The following is a 17,781-nucleotide window of genomic DNA, read 5'->3' on the forward strand; positions in this document are numbered from 1 at the left end:
TTCTTTCTTTCTTTCTTTCTTTCTTTCTTTCTTTCTTTCTTTTCTTTCTCTCTCTCTCTCTTTCTTTCTTTCTTTTTCTTTCTTTCTTTCTTTCTTTTTCTTTCTTTCCTCTTCCTCTTCCTCTTCCTCTTTCCTTCTCCTGATTGCTCTGGCCAAGACTTCCAATACTATGTTAAATAGAACTAGTGAGAAAGGGCATCTTGTCTCAGTTTTCAAGGGAAATTCTTCCTGCTTTTCCCCATTCGGTATAATAGTCGTTGTGGCTTTGTCATAGATCACTCTTATTACTTTGAAGTATGTTTCTTCAATCCCTAGTTTGTGAAGAGCTCTTAACATGAAGGAGTGTTAAATTTTATTGAAAGCCTTTTCTGCATCTATTGAGATAATCATGTGATTTTTGTCTTTTGTTCTGTTTATGCGATGAATTGCATTTATTAATTTGCATTTGTTGAACCAACTTTGCATGCCAGGGATGAAGTCTACTTGATTGTGGTGGATAAACTTTTTGATGTGCTGCCGGATTTGGTTTGCAAGTATTTTGTTGAGGATTTTTGCATCAGTATTTATCAAGGATATTAGCCTGAAGTTTTCTTTTTTTGCTGTGTCTCTGCCAGCTTTTAGTATCAGGATGATGCTAACCTCATAGAATGAGTTAGGGAGGAGTCCCTGCTCCTCAGTTTTTCTGGAATAGTTTCAGTAGGAATGGTATTAGCTCTTTTTTGTACATCTGGTAGAATTCAGCTGGGAATCATGTGGTCCTGGGATTTTTTTGGATGATAGGGTACTTATTACTGATTCAATTTCAGAGCTCATTATTGGTCTGCCCAGGGATTCAGTTTCTTCCACCTGCAGCCTGGCAGGGTGTATGTGTCCAGGAGTTTATCCATTTCTTCTAGGTTTTCTAGTTCATGTGTGTAGAGATGTTCATAGTAGTCTCTGAGAGTTATTTGTATTTCTGTGGGGTCAGTGGCAAACCCCCTTTGTCATTTCTGATTGTATATATTTGGATCTTCTCTCTTTTCTTTATAATTAGTCATTATTATAATATTGATTGTAATTGTGTCTTATAGGCAGCTGGCTGTGATCATGTGTTAAACTCCAGTGCCAAGATAGACAAATGTGGAGTGTGTCGTGGGGATAACTCTTCATGCAAGACAATAACAGGTGTCTTCAACAGTTCTCACTATGGTAAATTGTGTATTTGTTTCTAGTTTTCCCCTTTATTTAGTACAATAATGGAGTCTGTAAAGAAGATGTAATAGTAATTCTCTGTTACAGTTTTGTTTACTCTACACCCTTAGTCCAAAATAATTGTTAAGGAAAAATTTCCTAATATAACAAAATTAAACACTGTATTAGACCAGATGGATCCTTGATTAATGAATTCACCTGCTTCAGGCAAATCTGATTCTTAAAAATGTATTATATGCATTTATTAGAGTAAATTCAATACTATTTGACAGTGATGTGTGATACGTGCATAATCCTCCCATTAATGAAGTACTTTTTTTCTCTGTGACCTAAAATTTATATATTAGTGAATTTTTTCTAGAAAACTTGCTTTTAAATATTTTTGTTACTAGAATCACTTTCTTTTTTGTTACGACTTGGCCTGTTACATTTCTTCTTAAAGGTGGATAGAAAATGTTGATTGAAAGTGAGGGATAAAACCATTAACTTAAATGTTTTCTGAATTAAATGTTTTAGAATTATTATCACATTTGATTTTCCAGGCAGTATCTGGATCACATATGTAACTGATATTTGGCCATGATTTAATTTTTCTTCAAAATATCATGAAAATATATAAGATATTTTCCATTGTAAAGTTTTCTGGGCAAATATTTTTTGTTTTTATGATAATGAAAGCAGATCTTTAAAACTTTCTTTGCAAATTAAAATTTATTTCTTACAACTTTATTTATTTATTTATTTAGAGGCAGGGTCTTACTCTGTTGTCCAAGCCGTAGTACTCTGTTGTCCAAGCCGTAGTACAGTGGCATAATCATTGCTCACTGCAGCTCTGAACTCCTGGGTCCCAGCAATCTTTCCACCTCCTTATCCCAAGTATCTAGAACTACAGGTGCTCACCACCATGCCCAGCTAATTTGTGTGCGTGTGTGTGTGTGTGTGTGTGTGCGTGTGTGTGTGTGTGTGTGGAGATGGGGTCTCACTGTGTTGCTAGGTTGGCCTCAAACTCCTAGCCTTAAGGAATCCTCATATCTCGACATCCCAAAGTGCTGAAATTATAGGCATGAACCCCTACACCTAACCTATTTTTTGTAGCCTTATTGTTCAACTTTAAATTGTGTTCATATGTGTTCAAATTGTTTCTTCCATTAAAGAAGTTTAATTTAAAACTCAATATTTATGTTTTTATGTATGTGAAAATTATAGTACATTTTATACTTTGATACTTATAAATCTCAGTTACTAGATGATTTGATATATGATTTTTCTAGTTACTACCCGAGAGCTACATACCTTTGATTCCCTTCTATAATACATGGCATATACTTATTACAGTCTGTTTTTACTGAAAAATGTTTTTTCTAGGATAAAGCTACATGAACCAAATTAGGGTCAAATATGTAATCTTGTGAAACTTGTAGTGTGCATTAATCAGTTTGCAAATAGAAAAATGTGTTAAACTCACTTGCAAGGTCTAATTAGCATTTGTCACATTTCTGCCCCCTGGTGGTAGCCTTCATCTTATCACCTTTGCAACGCCTTAGGCTTGCTTTCTTGAAAAAAATATAATGAATAATAAAGGCATAAATAGTAAAAGTAATGGGTGAGAATGTTTTATAGTGAAAAGGAGGTGAATTAAAACTATTCTTGTAGATCAATAACCTACAACCAGTATGCATATAGATACTAAATCATCAAACTATCGTCTTATATTAAAAATGTGATACCTTAGATATAAATAAGGCTGCTCTAAAGCACATGCAAGAGAGTCTGACAATTTAAGAGAGTTGTAAATTTAAGCTGTTTTTTAAATGTTTTCTTAAGTTAATCCTATATTTATCAAAGTAGTGTATAAGAAAAATTACTTTTACTCACGGTGTAGTAAATAGGGGGAAATCCTAATAAGTAAGGAAAAGAAAAAACTTAGAATACTATCCCTAGAGTATAATTAATTGTATACTTAAAAACTTGAGTATTTGGACAACTATGTAATGTGAATGTGTTTAGTGTTGGGAAAACATTTTTTCTTAATGTCTGTTAGATAAAATGTTTCCTCTTTTGAGCAGGGCCAATGTCGCTGAATTTGGCCTCATAAAATGGAAATATTACTTTCATTTCACTTGAGTAAACTTTTTACTTTTCTCATAACAAGTTTATTAGTATTCTTGTAAAAATAATTAAAATTTGGGGAATAGATTCTTGCTTATACTACAAATTAAAAGCCCCCAAAAAACTTGAACTTTAAACTTTTTATTTTTTAAGATTTTTCAATAATGAAATTGAAAAGTTTTATTATTTTACTATTTACTGCATCTGTCTGAACATATTATAGCAATGTCCAATTAATATCCCCTGGATTTGTGAATCGTGTTTAAAATCCTCTATTTTTTTCCCCAGCAGGAAGTATAAAATATAAAAGTATTAACCAAGTTTAAAAATGAGTATGTGTACTAAGTATCTCAGGAGCCAAAATGCTAGCTTCATTTCATTCTATATTAAGAATATTAGAAGTAGCAAAACATTAGGAAAAGTTAAGAATATTAAACTCTGTTTCTAGACAACAACCACTCTTTCTCAATCCTCAGTAATTTGTGGAAGGCACTGACTCAAAAAGAATAACCACTGTGTAATTTTTGTAAAGATACAACAAAACTAAGTCTGACTATATTATTCATATTTTTCATTCATTTAGCAGTAATAACCTCTGGGCCATCTGCTTTTTATGAAATTTAACCTATGTAAAATTATATTACAGGTTATAATGTTGTTGTAAAGATTCCCGCAGGAGCAACAAACATTGACATTCGTCAGTACAGCTATTCTGGACAACCAGATGACACTTACCTTGGTAAACATTTCTTGTAAACAGCAACCAGTATGTGGCTCATGTGCAATTTCATGGAAGTCTGTAGTTGATGTAAATTCTTGGAAGGCAACAAGATTCCCTTTAGCAAACATGCAATTTCATTTCATACTGAACTTAGGGCTCCCTATACATATGTTCTTAAGCAATCCAAAATGTATTACTAAAAAAAAAAAAAAAAAAAAACTAAATGAAATTCTGAACAATAATTTGTTTTCAGTTTTTTCTCATAAGAATATTTTAGATAACCAGAGGTTATAGTCAGTTAGTTGCATGTGTATTTAGAATAAAATTCTCTTCTATCATTTTGTCTAATATTAATTATAGAATTCTTTGAAATTAAATGTTTTAAATAATTTTTTCAAGTTTTTTTTTTTTTACTATGTAGCTAAAGTATTTAAATACAGTTTTTTTTTAAACCTCTTGGATTTTTTTAAAAAGTCAGAAAAAGAATTGTGGTTTCACATTTTTATATGTTAATGAATGTAGTCAGAGTATATTGTCTGTTAGCTATTTCTAAAGTATAGACTTAATTTATGTTACTTATTTTTAGAAATTAGCTTTCAGGCTTAAAGAATTTTACTTTAGACACAAATATGAAAAGAGTGTTTTATACTTTTTCTGTCTGCCTGAGAAACATCTTAATGCTGTTATCTGTAATTTACCAAACTGGAGTAGGTAGGTAATGATGCAGAGCTGGTATTGAGAAAGCATCTGCTGCACATTAATAAGATGTGAAATATTGACTCAAATAATTAGCCTGTGTAACTGCCAATCTGAATCTATAATGAACAGCCTATCTCAGGAATTGCATTTGGAACTATAAAGTCAAATGTAAAGGGAACAACTGCTTAATGGATACAAGGTTTCCTTTTGGGGTGAACAGGTTTTGGAACTAGATAGAGGTGATGATTGTACATCATTGTGAATATACTAAATGCCATTAAATTGTTTGTTTAACAATGGTTAATTTTATGTTATATTAGTTTCACCTCAATAAAAAACTGCAAAAATTCATTAAATAAAATCAAATCTAAGTTGTTTGAATTATTGGCCTTTTACATTTAGTTGAAATTCTTTTCCTTGTGTTAAAAATATTACCTCAGTGCATATACATATATTCTATAGGCATATATTAGTGTCTGTCCCTGGGAAAAAGAGAGAACAAGAAGGGGACATGAACAGAGAGGGCTTTTCTATGAAAGGTTTAGACATTTGTATAGAGAATGGTATAGTCATTGCATGCATGGCCTTCTAGAATGTTAAGACTAGAGTTTTAAAGCCTTGTACCTTTTTTCTAAGATAAGCATAAAGAGAATGTTGCAGCAATCTGGCTGCTCCTTCTTTCCCTACCATTGATGACAAGGATGATTGAACTAATCTATCTGCTGGGGTCATGACCTCTTTCTGCTTTCCCACTTCTTGTTTGTCTGTTCTAAAGCTACATGCCTCATGGAAGAAGATGACTATCTGAGATAGAAAAATATAGAGTGAATTTATTTTAATATCTTTGGCTGATGTACTGGTTACCCAACTTATTAATTAAATCCCACATTACAGTAAAATAAAGTTTATTTCCTCAACATTAATTTAAATTTACATCTTTAATTTCAAAAAAGGATTTGAACTTTAAAAGTTAGACTAGGCTAGGCATGGTTGTTCACACCTGTAATCCTATTACTTGAGAGGCCGAGGCAGGTGAGTCACCTGAGGTCAGGAGTTTGAGACTGACCTGGCCAACATGGTGAAACCCTGTCTCTACTAAAAATACAAAAATTATCCAGGTGTGGTGGCACATGCCTGTAATCCCAGCTACTTGGGAGGCTGAGGCAGGAGAATCACTTGAACCCAGAAGGTGGAGGTTGCAGTGAGCCGATGTTGTGCTATTGCACTCCAGCCTGGGAGATAGAGCAAGACTCCATCTAAAAAGAAAAAAAAGGTAAAACAAGTATTTTCTGTGTTGTTGATTGGGTTTACTATTTCATGAGTTTTGCTTATATTCTTTTACAGCATTATCTGACGCTGAAGGGAATTTTATTTTAAATGGAAATTTTGTTCTAAGTAGATCAAGAAAAGAAGTCAATGTGCAAGGAACAAGAACTGTTATTGAATACAGTGGATCAGACAATTCAGTTGAAAGAATTAATAGTACTAATCGACAAGAGAAAGAACTTATTTTGCAGGTAAATTCTGTCTTCAGTAGTAACACTTAGATTTAATTATATTAGTAAACTACTGGTTAAGTGCTTAACATAAAATGTAAAATAATGTCTTAAGAATATATTTTTTATGAATTAATTGTATGTTTCTTTGTATTCCTATTGAGGTGTTGTGTGTGGGTAATTTATACAACCCTGATGTACGTTACTCCTTCAATATCCCTTTGGAAGAGAGGAGCGACATGTTCACATGGGACCCCTATGGACCATGGGAAGACTGTACCAAAATGTGTCAAGGTACACTGGCATTCAATACAGGACAAAAGATTGTGCATTCTGGCATCATTCTGGGCATTTTGATACTGTCCATACACATATCCTACACAGACATACAAAGGTTTTTAATCATTTTTTCCTTTCTACTTTTTTCACTGATTCTCTTATACTTAACAGCACTATTTAATGCTACTCTTTTCAACCTTCTCTATTACTGTTCTTTTACTTTCCCATTCTCATTCTCTTTTTCACAGCCACAGAAAGTTTCTCTAACTTATATATATCCTACTTCCTAGTGAAATATCTGCCTTTTCTTCCACTCATCTTCACACGCACTTTCTCAACAACCTGGCTTCCTCTTTTATTGTTGAGATATCAAACATTATTTTATCTTTGTATTTTCTTTCCCTGACCATGAGAAAGTATAATTGTACAGATGGCATGAAAAACTGAAAGAAATAGAATGGGAAAGGAGCAGAGTGGGAGCAGCAGGGCAATTTATAGTACGGAAAGAAAGTATAAAGACTGGAGTCTGTGCAGTCTGTAATTATGGATATTTAATTGTGTAATATGTTCAATGCAATAAATATTTATTGAGGGAATATATCCAGATTATTAATAAGATCCCAATTCTGCATTCAGTTTTAGTCTAGTGCTTGAAACAGGTGCATGAATATATATGTTAATTTATTTATAAAATGGTAAATACAGTACTATAGATATGCACAGTATGGAGCTTAGAAAAGGTGGAGGGAGCAGTTTTTGAGGAGACTGAAGCTGAAGATAGAAAATTTTGTATAGAATGGGAAAAAAAAAGTTTTCATGAAGATTAGAGAAAAAGTTTGGGAATTAGGGCAGCAGTGGATCGGAGGAAAGGAAGCCCAGAACCATGGGGAGATGAGCTTATCATCGAAAGTGGGCTGCCAGAGGGAGTGACCAAAGATGGTGAGAATGTGAAGAACAGTCTAACAAACTGACCTGACAAAGTGCCAAAGGAACTGTGGTGCCCTATTCCGGAAGAGGCACAGTCTTTTTCCTGTGGCATCTAGACAGTACTTCCCAGAATGATTTCGTGGGAACAAATGTTCTTGTTACTGTTTAAGCAGTGTCTTGGTGGGGGGATACAAGGAGATGATGCGTGATTGACTGGGATAAATGCTAGAGGTAGAAAATACAGAGCTTTGGTTAACAGTGAAGATGGAAGAATTTATTTTGTCAGAAAGGCCCTGAATATCCTTTTAGAAGAGAATTGGAATTTGGGAAGCTGGAACCAGCATTCCAGCTTGAGTGGGTAAGCTTGTCTGTGACCATGGATATAGGGAGATAGAAGGAGAAATTCCAGCAACAGGAAAATGAAGGAACATTTTTAAATGCAGTGAACACACCAAGAATAACAAGATTCAAAATGGAAGTTTGGACAAACGTGGTTAGAGATGATTTGGGAGTCCAAAGCAGGAGAGTTCTCTTAAACAATCATGTGCAGGGGAAAAGGAATCCTTATTTCTTTTACCACATAGTGTGTTATGATGATGTTCCTTTTTTGTGTGTGTTTTTTTACTTTCTCTAAAATTACATTTCCTAAGTTTTGTTTGTTTGTTTCTGTGTCCTGAAAGTTATCAGTACTCAAACTTTTTGTCAGAGCTATATATTCTGTCTTAATATTTTCAAGCATATTATAGAACTTATCAATTTGATTTTTCCTTCATTTCTTCTTTACCTTTGGCTACTGTGGCCCTCTTTTCTCTAATCTGTCTGTGTTACTTCAGGCTTGTTTAATGACTGTCATCTTGAGATTTCCCTTCATTATTGTCCTGGTAATTCTCTTCAGTATTCTGTGTTAGATTCCTTGTTTTCTAAATCCTATCAGTCCCTCTTTTTGATTTATTTCTTTCATGGGGTGGAACATATCCCTCAGTATTTTCTTGAGAAAAAAAGTACATTCTTTTGAGACCTTTCACATCTGAAAGTGGCATAATTATATTCTCATGCTTGGTCAGTAGTTTGGTTGGTATAAATAGAGATTATTTTTCTTTAGAATTTTGAATGCCTTATTTTCTGGCTTGTTTTCTGATTTTCTGTGCTTGTACATAGCATGTTATATTCTACAAGTTTTGTGGATCCTCTCTTTAATTCTAGTGGTGTGAAATTTCAGGACAATGTGCCTTGATTTGGTTGTTTTTTCATCTGTTTTTCTAGGTAATTAAGAGGCCATTCCAATTTGGAAACAAATCTTTGTCTTGAGAAATTTTATCGTGTTCTTTGATGACTTCCTCACGTTAACTTTTCTCTTATATCTTTGGGAAATTACTATTATTTGGATATTCACATTCCTAAACTGATTTTTTATTTTCTAATATATTCTCTCAATTTCACTGTTTTCTTAATGTTTCTTCTCATAACATCTTGCTTTTGTTTTATGAATGTGATACCTTCTATTGTATCTCTGAGTGTATTAATCATAGTCTTTAGTTTCCTTCTGCCCCCTGATTTATATGGGTTTCATCCTAGTTCTATTTTGTTATTGTTTATTTTAGCTTTTTTTGTGTTAGAAACTTCCCTAAAATGTTTACTGATCTTGTGCTGTTTGTTCATATTTTAAAAGTACAAAAATTCTGATTGAAAGTCCTCTCTGAGTCAGACAAGTTAACTAAAAGTTTCATTATAGAGTCATTTGGTCATTAAGTAGCCCTCTCATATGTCATTGGAGAGAAACTCGAAATGTTATTGTCAGTTGATCGTTTTTCTTGAGTTAAACAGTACCACAAGAGAGGAATTCTCTCATCTTCTGATAGTCATGAGGGGGCTGCAGGACAACAGAAGTTGGCATGGTGCCAGCAGGAAATTGAGCGCTGAATGGGCTGGGGTCACATCATTCAGTGTGGAGAATTTTACTTAGCCACCTGCTTCAGTAGGGTGTGTTCCCAGCTGTTCTCAGCTGTGTCTTATGCCCTCAAGTTCACTTTTTCTAGAGCTATGCTGTCCAATATGGTAGCCACTAGCCACGTGTGGTTAATCTATTGAAACACGAAATACATACTAAATTTGAAAGGCTTAGAATAAAAAAAGAATGTAAAATACAGGCTAGAACAGAAAATGTGAGCCTAAGGCATCTATCTCTTCTGCTAGAATTCACGGGCCTATTTTTAACCATGGTTGTCCTTTCCCATAAAAAACACTTTTTATTAAACCCTATGCCACTCACTCAATCACCTTAAATATAATGAAAACAAGTGGTCATTGAATATTGCCACATGCCAGGTATTACTTGCATTATTTAATCCTCTTGCTAGCCCTAAGGGGAAGGTTACTACTTACACCCCACCTGACAAAGGCAAAAACTGAGGACGAGAAAGAGATTGGGATCTGCCAAAGGCCACCAAGCTAATGAGGAGCAGAGATCTGCCTGTCACCACAACCTGCTCCTAACCATTATACTTGGCCAGAAGCAAAGAGAATCGAATAATAAATTGCTCCTTATTGATGCTCACCCTCTTAGTTTCTAGTAAAGTTCCAAGAATTCTTCGTATTTTCAAAGTCAGAAAGCACCCAAGAAAGGAAGAAAATGTTCTTGTAAGGAGAACATAAATACTATCTTATGTGTTCTTTCATCTTATAACTGTTGTGAAACTAGTAAAATTGTTGAACGTGAAATGGTATTTACATTACATGTCTTAAGTTTTTCCATTAAAAAATATAATATTGAAAAAATAATAATTTTATATTAATATGTTAAAATGATCATATTAAAAATATTTGGGGCCAAATATAAATGTTATTAAAATTAACCTTTTTTTTTTTTTTACTTTTTAATATGACTACTAGAAAATATAAAGTTCCAGATATGGTTCACATTCTGTTTTCAGCAGACAGTGCTGCTCTCAACTAGGAAGCTAGTGGTCTAACCCTTCTTTGTAAATACTTTTCAATTAGTTCTTTATTTTTTCAGGCCTACCCCTCACACATTCTCCCTATCAGAGGAACCTGGCATTTTCCATTCCTGGGCTTTTCTTGGGTTCTATGTTATAAATGGTTTGTTTGTTATTTACTTTCCCACTTTGCAGGCTTAGATTTCATCTTCCATGGCTCTGTTAAATAGTTATTTCCATATACTTTTCATATCCAACATTTCAAATTCAGAATTCTTGCTTTTTTTTCTTTTTCTTTTTTTCTTCTCTTAGATTTATGCTTTTTCAAAATTTCTTATAGTTATTTGACTGGATATTTAGCAAGGAGCAGAGATAACATATATGATCATGTTTAGTTAACTGGAAGCACAAAGTTGAACTTTGATAAAACAGAAATTTGTTCATGTCACTGACTGTTTACATTCTTTACCATCTCCTCATTGCAGAAAACATAAAGTTCAAATGACTCTGGTCAGTTATGACTGCTTCTCTTAGTTTGCTTTTGCTGTAGTTATGCTGTATGCAAACAACCGCCAAATCTTAATTGCTTGGAACAATAAAGGCTTATTTATTGCTCATATCATGTTTTAGCTGCTAATTGGCTATGGCTCTACTCCAACTTGGTATCTATGTCCATGTTTTTAAATTATTATTTAGAGACTTTATTTTTTTAGAGAAGTTTTAGGTTTACTGAAAAATTGAGTAGAAAGTACAGAAAGTTTGTATATTCATCCTTCTTCCCTGTGCCATTCCTGCCACTCACTTGCACTCCTCTATTATTAACATCTCACATTAATGTGGCACATTGTGCAATTGATGAGCCAATTTTGATGCATTATTATTAACTAAAGTCCATAGTTTACATTAGAGTTCACTCTTCGTGTTGTAAATTCTATAGGTTTGACAAACGTATAATGACATGTAATCACCAATATAATACCATGCATAGTAGTTTCACTGCCTTAAAAATCTCCTGTGCTTCAACTATTTATTCTTCCTTCCTTCGCCAACAAATGGTGACAAACATTGATCTTTTTATTGCCTGTCTATGCCTTTTTCATTCATGATTTCAGGCTGAAAGATCAGCTCTATCTGGGAAATGATGTTCTCGATGCAGATGGAAAAAAGAAAGAGAGCTGGGTGGGACTGGAATAGGTCACATTCCTTTTCAGTCAGTTGATAAAAGCCTGATGCCAATGGACAGGAAAGAGATCTTCCCCTACACGAAGTTACTATAACATTATAGCAATAGAGATGCGCAATCCTTTTATGGGGAAAGGGGAGGTAGCTGACGGATGACAATAAGGTAGTGTACTATATAGCAACAGCACTGTTCCTAGCTACTCAATTGTTCACCAACAACCACTCTATCCTGCTATAGTGAATTTTTTTTACTCCAATCCCTGTCCCATCTTCTGTACATCTCTTCATTAAGCAAACTCCTCAGTCATTCAGGATTCAGTTTACTTATTACAAAAAGTCATTCCTCACTAGATTAATATACTAGTATAACCTGTATGTTACATGGGCAGTTTTTACTTGCTGAGCTGACTCCTTTAAGTTATTACCAGAATTGCATAATTATAGAACATCTAACTATGTTAATTTTCTTTTTTTTTAATCTTCATTTGACGTTGGCCAAGGTCTTCAGAGAAGAAAAATAACTTGCATACATAAGAGTGATCATAGTGTTGTGTCTGATCAAAAATGTGACCACTTGCCTCTTCCATCGTTAGTTACTGAAAGTTGCAATACAGACTGTGAACTAAGGTAAAAGAGAAATAATATGTAATATAACCAGGTTAATAGTGAGCTAAGATTAAAACATTTAGCACAGTGACTGATACAGAGTGGACATATAATTAATACTCATCGTCTGCCCCTGTCATGAAAAAATTTCAGTCTCACTAATTTATGGTAAAACTCAGTACAGAATTGGTTTGAATTTTCATTCGTAGTATTTTCTGAATACCAGTACATAGGTCTCAACATTTTGCATAGAAAATGGTTGCAATTTTGTCTGTAAAATAAATACAACTAAACTCTGATCTGAAAATGGATGGTTTAAAGGTCTGAAACAATAATTTTTGTAGCATGATTCTTTATTTTCCACTGAATTAATGAATCAGTAAACTTCTGAAGTTTGGGGATTGGAGAAATCAAATTGATTGATTTCCTTGGTATTCTATCAGTATGTTTTCCATTAAACTTTAGGGAAATTGATCCTAAAGCATGACAGGAAATTTATACTTCTAAATTTCTTGTTATTTGGGGTTTTGTGTGTGTGTGTGTGTGTGTGTGTGTGTGTGTGTGTGTGTGTTCGGTCTTGGAGTGACATATGGTATACAATTAGTCCATCTATCACATTTATTTTTAGCATTGTAGCAGGTACCATTTAACATTCAGGTACGGCCAGAACCTTTTTCACTTAAAAAGGATGAGAATTTCTATATATTTATGATTTTGTTTAAAAATATGGCAAAAGCACAGTAGTAGAACTGCCTGTATAAGCTGTATCCACTACAGAGTAGCAAAAGGAAGCAAGGAAGCACAGTGAAATTCTTGAGATGTTATTATGGATGGAAATGAATTCCATGAATTCTGTGCTTTGTTACGTTGGTGCTCTTACATTGATAAATGCTAGACTACAATTGGGATAATTTGACTATAACTAACATTTTGAACTGTGGAAAACTTGCTTTCCCTGGAAACATGTCTAAATATAGATTACATGAATTAATGAGAAAATGTAGTTTACTTTACAAAAACTAGCTAGCTTTTTAAAGATTATCTTTATTGATGTAGTCAAATTCCTAGAGATTCCCTGGTCATAAAATCAAAGTACTTATAAAGGGATTGCATAGGGAGAAACTACCTGATTTGGAGTCAGATATATTCAGTTATTGTCTTAAATCTGCCACTAAGTAATTGGGTAATCATGATCTAAACCAGCTGTTTTCAAAGGTTTTTGAGGAAGCTTGGGGTTCCTTGGACACACCTCCAAAGCTGCCACCAAATGCTGGTGTGAGATCAGTAGTATAATGCTGGCTTCCTGTTTCAAGACTGGTTTTGTTTTATGGTGGTTTGTCCATCAGCTCTTAGAATTTTAAAAACTGAGGGCATGAGTGTCTCTGAATTTGTTTTTAAATTACGTAATATACCTCCTAAGTATAATAACATCTTTTTTCTAGGTGGCATGTTATTGGCAAAAGTAAATGTTCATCCCAATGTGGCCAAGGATATAGAATCTTGGACATTCGTTGCATAAAGTATTCCATTCATAAAGGACAGACTGTTGCAGTTGATGACCACTACTGTGGTGACCAACTTAAACCTCCTACCCAAGAACTATGCCATGGTAACTGTATCTTCACAAGATGGCATTATTCAGAATGGTCTCAGGTACAATAACAATGATTGCTTAAAAAAAACTTGCCCCCTTTTTTCTAATTAAATATTTATGTTACTCCAAAGAATAATTTTGTTAAAAATCTGCTATTTTTAGTTACTGCTTTTTTAAAAAATTAGTGTTCCAGGAGTTGTGGAGGAGGGGAAAGGTCTCGAGAATCTTATTGTGTGGATAACTTTGGCCATCGTCTTGCTGACAATGAATGCCAAGAACTGTCCCGAGTGACGAAAGAGAATTGCAATGAATTTTCCTGTCCCAGTTGGGCTACTAGTGAATGGAGTGAGGTACATTAAACATATGAGGCTTGGAACTATTAATATATTGTGTTAGGAAAGCTTTGTAATCTAAGACTTAACAAAATTTAAAAGTGCTTAAATTTGTTTTGTCATTTTGTAAATAACTATTATCAAGGCAATCAGAAATTTATAAGATGGGCCAGGCACAGTGTCTCATGCCTATAATACCCAGCTCTATGGGAGGCTGAGGTGTGCAAATTTCTTGAGCTTAGAAATTCAAGACCAGCCTGAGCAACATGGTGAAACCTAGCCAGGTGTGGTGGTACACATCTGCGGTCCCAGCTACTTGAGAGGCTGAGTTGGGAAGATTGCTTGAGCTTGGGAGGTGGAGGTTGCGGTGAGCAGAGGTTGCAGTGAGCAGATATTACTGCATTGAGCCGAGATTGGCCTCTGCACTCCAGCCTGGGTGACAAAGTGAGACTCTGTCTCAACAATCAAACAAAAAAATGAAATGTACAAGATAGTTTGTCTTTACACTATTTACAGTTTCTTGCTAGCAATAACACTAACTGATGTTTAATGTATAACCCTTTGCATAAGAAAGTGCCAGGGTCCACAGCAGCATGGGATGTATACTTATCCTAAGGTTAGTTTTGCATCTTTGTTTCCAGGATAAATGGATGTTTCAGTGGAACTTGGGCAACAGAAGTTAGGGGCAGGCTGATTTTACCCAGTGAATATCTCTGGAGAAGTGAGGGAAAATGCATTTGGAAGTGATCTTTCAACTGTATTTTCATACACAAATTGATCATTGCATCATTTTAAGGCATTTGTGTTGACTAATGCTGCAAATAAATAATGATCACTTGTATTCTTACAGTGCCTTGTTACATGTGGTAAAGGAATAAAGCAGCGGCAGGTATGGTGTCAGCTGAATGAAGATCACTTGAGTGATGGCTTCTGTAATTCAAATATCAAACCTGAATCTCTGAGTCCATGTGAACTTCATACATGTGCTTCCTGGCAAGTAGGACCATGGGGTCCTGTGAGTATATGATACAGGTTTTTCTGGTTTGATCTATCTTTACAGAATAACACAAAAGTTGTGTTATGTTTACTCCTCCCTTAGTGGATGCATTGGAATTTGGCTTGTTTTTTTTTAAAAAAACAACATCCCTGAAACGTGAATCTTTACGTGCAACTAGTTGTCAGCACTGCTTATTTTGCTGTAATAAGTATTTCAGCTTTGCTTTTGAACTCCCTTTTGTTAACCAAAATACTACAGACTCTATGCTTTTATCAGCTTTGTTTAAATTATAAATATTTTCATCTCTCTGCATTGATATCTTTACTGTATTTAGGTTAGGCATTGTTTAGATATTTTACTGAACAGGCAGCTAGGAATCTGCAGAATGAGCAATGATCAAGCTGGTTGAGGATAGTGTAGCTTATTATTTCGTAGAGGTTGCCACAGTTGACAGAAGCCTTCTCTCATCTTCCCTTTAAATTTATCATATGTTGTTTCTTCTTTGTCTCTTTAAAATTTACTTAGTGTATTAAATGACATTCATACACTAGGTAGAGTTTGAAAAGTATATCAAATGACATGCATACACTAAGTGGAGTTTCCTTAAATCATATTAACTGTTTCTAAAATATCAGGCCTCTATTTATATTTTTATATGACAACTTTTTAGGATACATTAATTTTGTACAGTTTGGTTAACTTCAATATTTGATTTGTATTTACTAAATTTGAATAAATATGCATATTGAATTTCCTCTTTTTAAGTCTTAAATCTGGTATAAAGGACTGGTGAAAAGATTATTGAAAGCATATTATTAACAGGTTATTTGTTAAGAAAATAGAAGTTTATGTAACTTTTGGAAAACAACTTTTTTTAATATCTATTTATATTCTTCTTACAGTGCACAACCACATGTGGACATGGGTATCAGATGCGAGATGTTAAATGTGTCAGTGAACTAGTTAGTGCAGTGTTAGAGGACACAGAATGCCATGAAGCTAGTCGCCCCAGTGACAGACAGGTAAAGGAACCATGGGTTACAAACAAAAAGATTTACGAGTCAGAAATATTACTGACGTGTTAAAATTATTTCTTTACTTGTTTTTTTTCCACTTAATCTCATGTGCCTTAAAAATGTATGTGACAGAGAGAGAAAAAAATACATAGAATTTATTTGTTTTGCCAGCTTTGTAGCTTTATTAATGAATATTTTTTACTCTTTTTCTGCTAATATTTTTTATTCATTTAACTTGTAATTTCCATTCTTTGAGCTGAAGCAGAAGGATATCTATTATTAAACTCCTAAAGTGTATTGTGCTTTTCAAGGTAGAGTTCTGTGTCCATTCAGAATGTTTTAGCTGAGCAGTATTTAAGACTGATGCTCTTTTCCTTTTCAACAATCAAACAGAATGGTCCAAACTTCAGGATTCAGTCATTATCCACTACTGATACTTGACAATACTGTAGTTCATGCTTTTGAAAAATGAAAACATTCATATTACCTATTTGTAATTTAGTATGCAACTATTCTTGAGACATATAGAAGAAGAAATGAAGCATTGGATTTTATATAAATCAGTCATTAATGTTTTACGAGATTCATTTTTCTTCTGAACAGAACTGTGTACTTACATCTTGCCCATTTATTTCTAAACTTGAAACCACTTTATCAACAACTGTTCTCATAGAGAAAATGGCAAAATGGCGACATGGTTCTTGGACCCCAGTAAGTGAATTTCTTTAAGATATATGGTGTTTCTATTATGGCGGCTTTTAGACATCAACAAAATGGTTGTTAGAGATTTCACAAATTAATGTACAAATTCAGTCTCAGGTATTTTGATGTTATAGAAGAAACATAGGGTTTAGAATTAGGAATTAGTGGCCAAGTATTTTGCCTTTCAAGTATCTGTGGACAAGAAGTTGAAGTTTTCTGAGTCTATTTGCTAATCTTCAAAATGGGAATAATAATAATACTTAGGTCACAGGTTGTTATCAGAAGCAGATACAGTATTAGGCTTTTATCAGCTTTTATTTGAACTATAGACATTTTCATATTGTTTTTCTACACTGAAAGCTTTAATGTATGTGGAGTATACTTTGCTACAACCTTATAGAATACGTATTTTTAAGCTTCACATATTCTCTGAATATTTTAATTATGGAATCATGTCTGTTACTTAGATAATAATAGATATTAGATATCAAAGTTATTTTTATTGATATTGTAAGATTTTCTTATCTAAAATATTTTCAGTATCTTTAAATTTTAGCAAATAACTAAGCATTATTTTAAATCATTATATTTATATATTATTGAAATTATTGTAGATTATTTGTGAAATTTATGATATAAACTGATTGAAATATTCACTACTCCATCTTTATTTGACTCAGATGTGATGTCAGGTGATATTACCTATAAATTAAATTTTCTCAAGAAACTGGATGTTTTAGAAATGTGAGTAACAGCGATGTATAAGGGACATGTGCGAGGAACCACTGTGTAATGCCTGGATACAATTTGATTTTTTAAAAAGTGCTCTGTATCCTGTGGAAGAGGTACTCAAGCCCGCTATGTAAGCTGTCGTGATGCTCTTGATAGAATAGCAGATGAATCATATTGTGCCCACTTACCCCGACCTGCTGAAATATGGGACTGTTTTAGCCCTTGTGGAGAGTGGCAAGCAGGGGATTGGTCACCTGTAAGTATT

The 17,781-nt window shown here is 33.8% G+C and overlaps 1 protein-coding gene across 1 annotated transcript in view; it reads left to right on the forward strand.

The window, feature by feature from the left end:
- Window positions 1–17,781, forward strand: part of ADAMTS20 (ADAM metallopeptidase with thrombospondin type 1 motif 20) — a 211,090-nt gene that overhangs the window by 106,614 nt on the left and 86,695 nt on the right. Inside the window, exons 15-25 of the mRNA XM_017529893.2 lie at window positions 1,071–1,188; window positions 3,947–4,039; window positions 6,065–6,237; window positions 6,381–6,510; window positions 12,038–12,164; window positions 13,586–13,796; window positions 13,923–14,087; window positions 14,920–15,084; window positions 15,969–16,088; window positions 16,686–16,793; window positions 17,608–17,772. Of these exons, the coding sequence (XP_017385382.1) occupies window positions 1,071–1,188; window positions 3,947–4,039; window positions 6,065–6,237; window positions 6,381–6,510; window positions 12,038–12,164; window positions 13,586–13,796; window positions 13,923–14,087; window positions 14,920–15,084; window positions 15,969–16,088; window positions 16,686–16,793; window positions 17,608–17,772 (1,575 nt within the window). The remainder of the gene's footprint in view (window positions 1–1,070; window positions 1,189–3,946; window positions 4,040–6,064; window positions 6,238–6,380; window positions 6,511–12,037; window positions 12,165–13,585; window positions 13,797–13,922; window positions 14,088–14,919; window positions 15,085–15,968; window positions 16,089–16,685; window positions 16,794–17,607; window positions 17,773–17,781) is intronic.

The sequence above is a fragment of the Cebus imitator genome, unplaced genomic scaffold (assembly GCF_001604975.1).
Source record: "Cebus imitator isolate Cc_AM_T3 unplaced genomic scaffold, Cebus_imitator-1.0 Scaffold2, whole genome shotgun sequence".
Classification (NCBI taxonomy): domain Eukaryota; kingdom Metazoa; phylum Chordata; class Mammalia; order Primates; family Cebidae; genus Cebus; species Cebus imitator.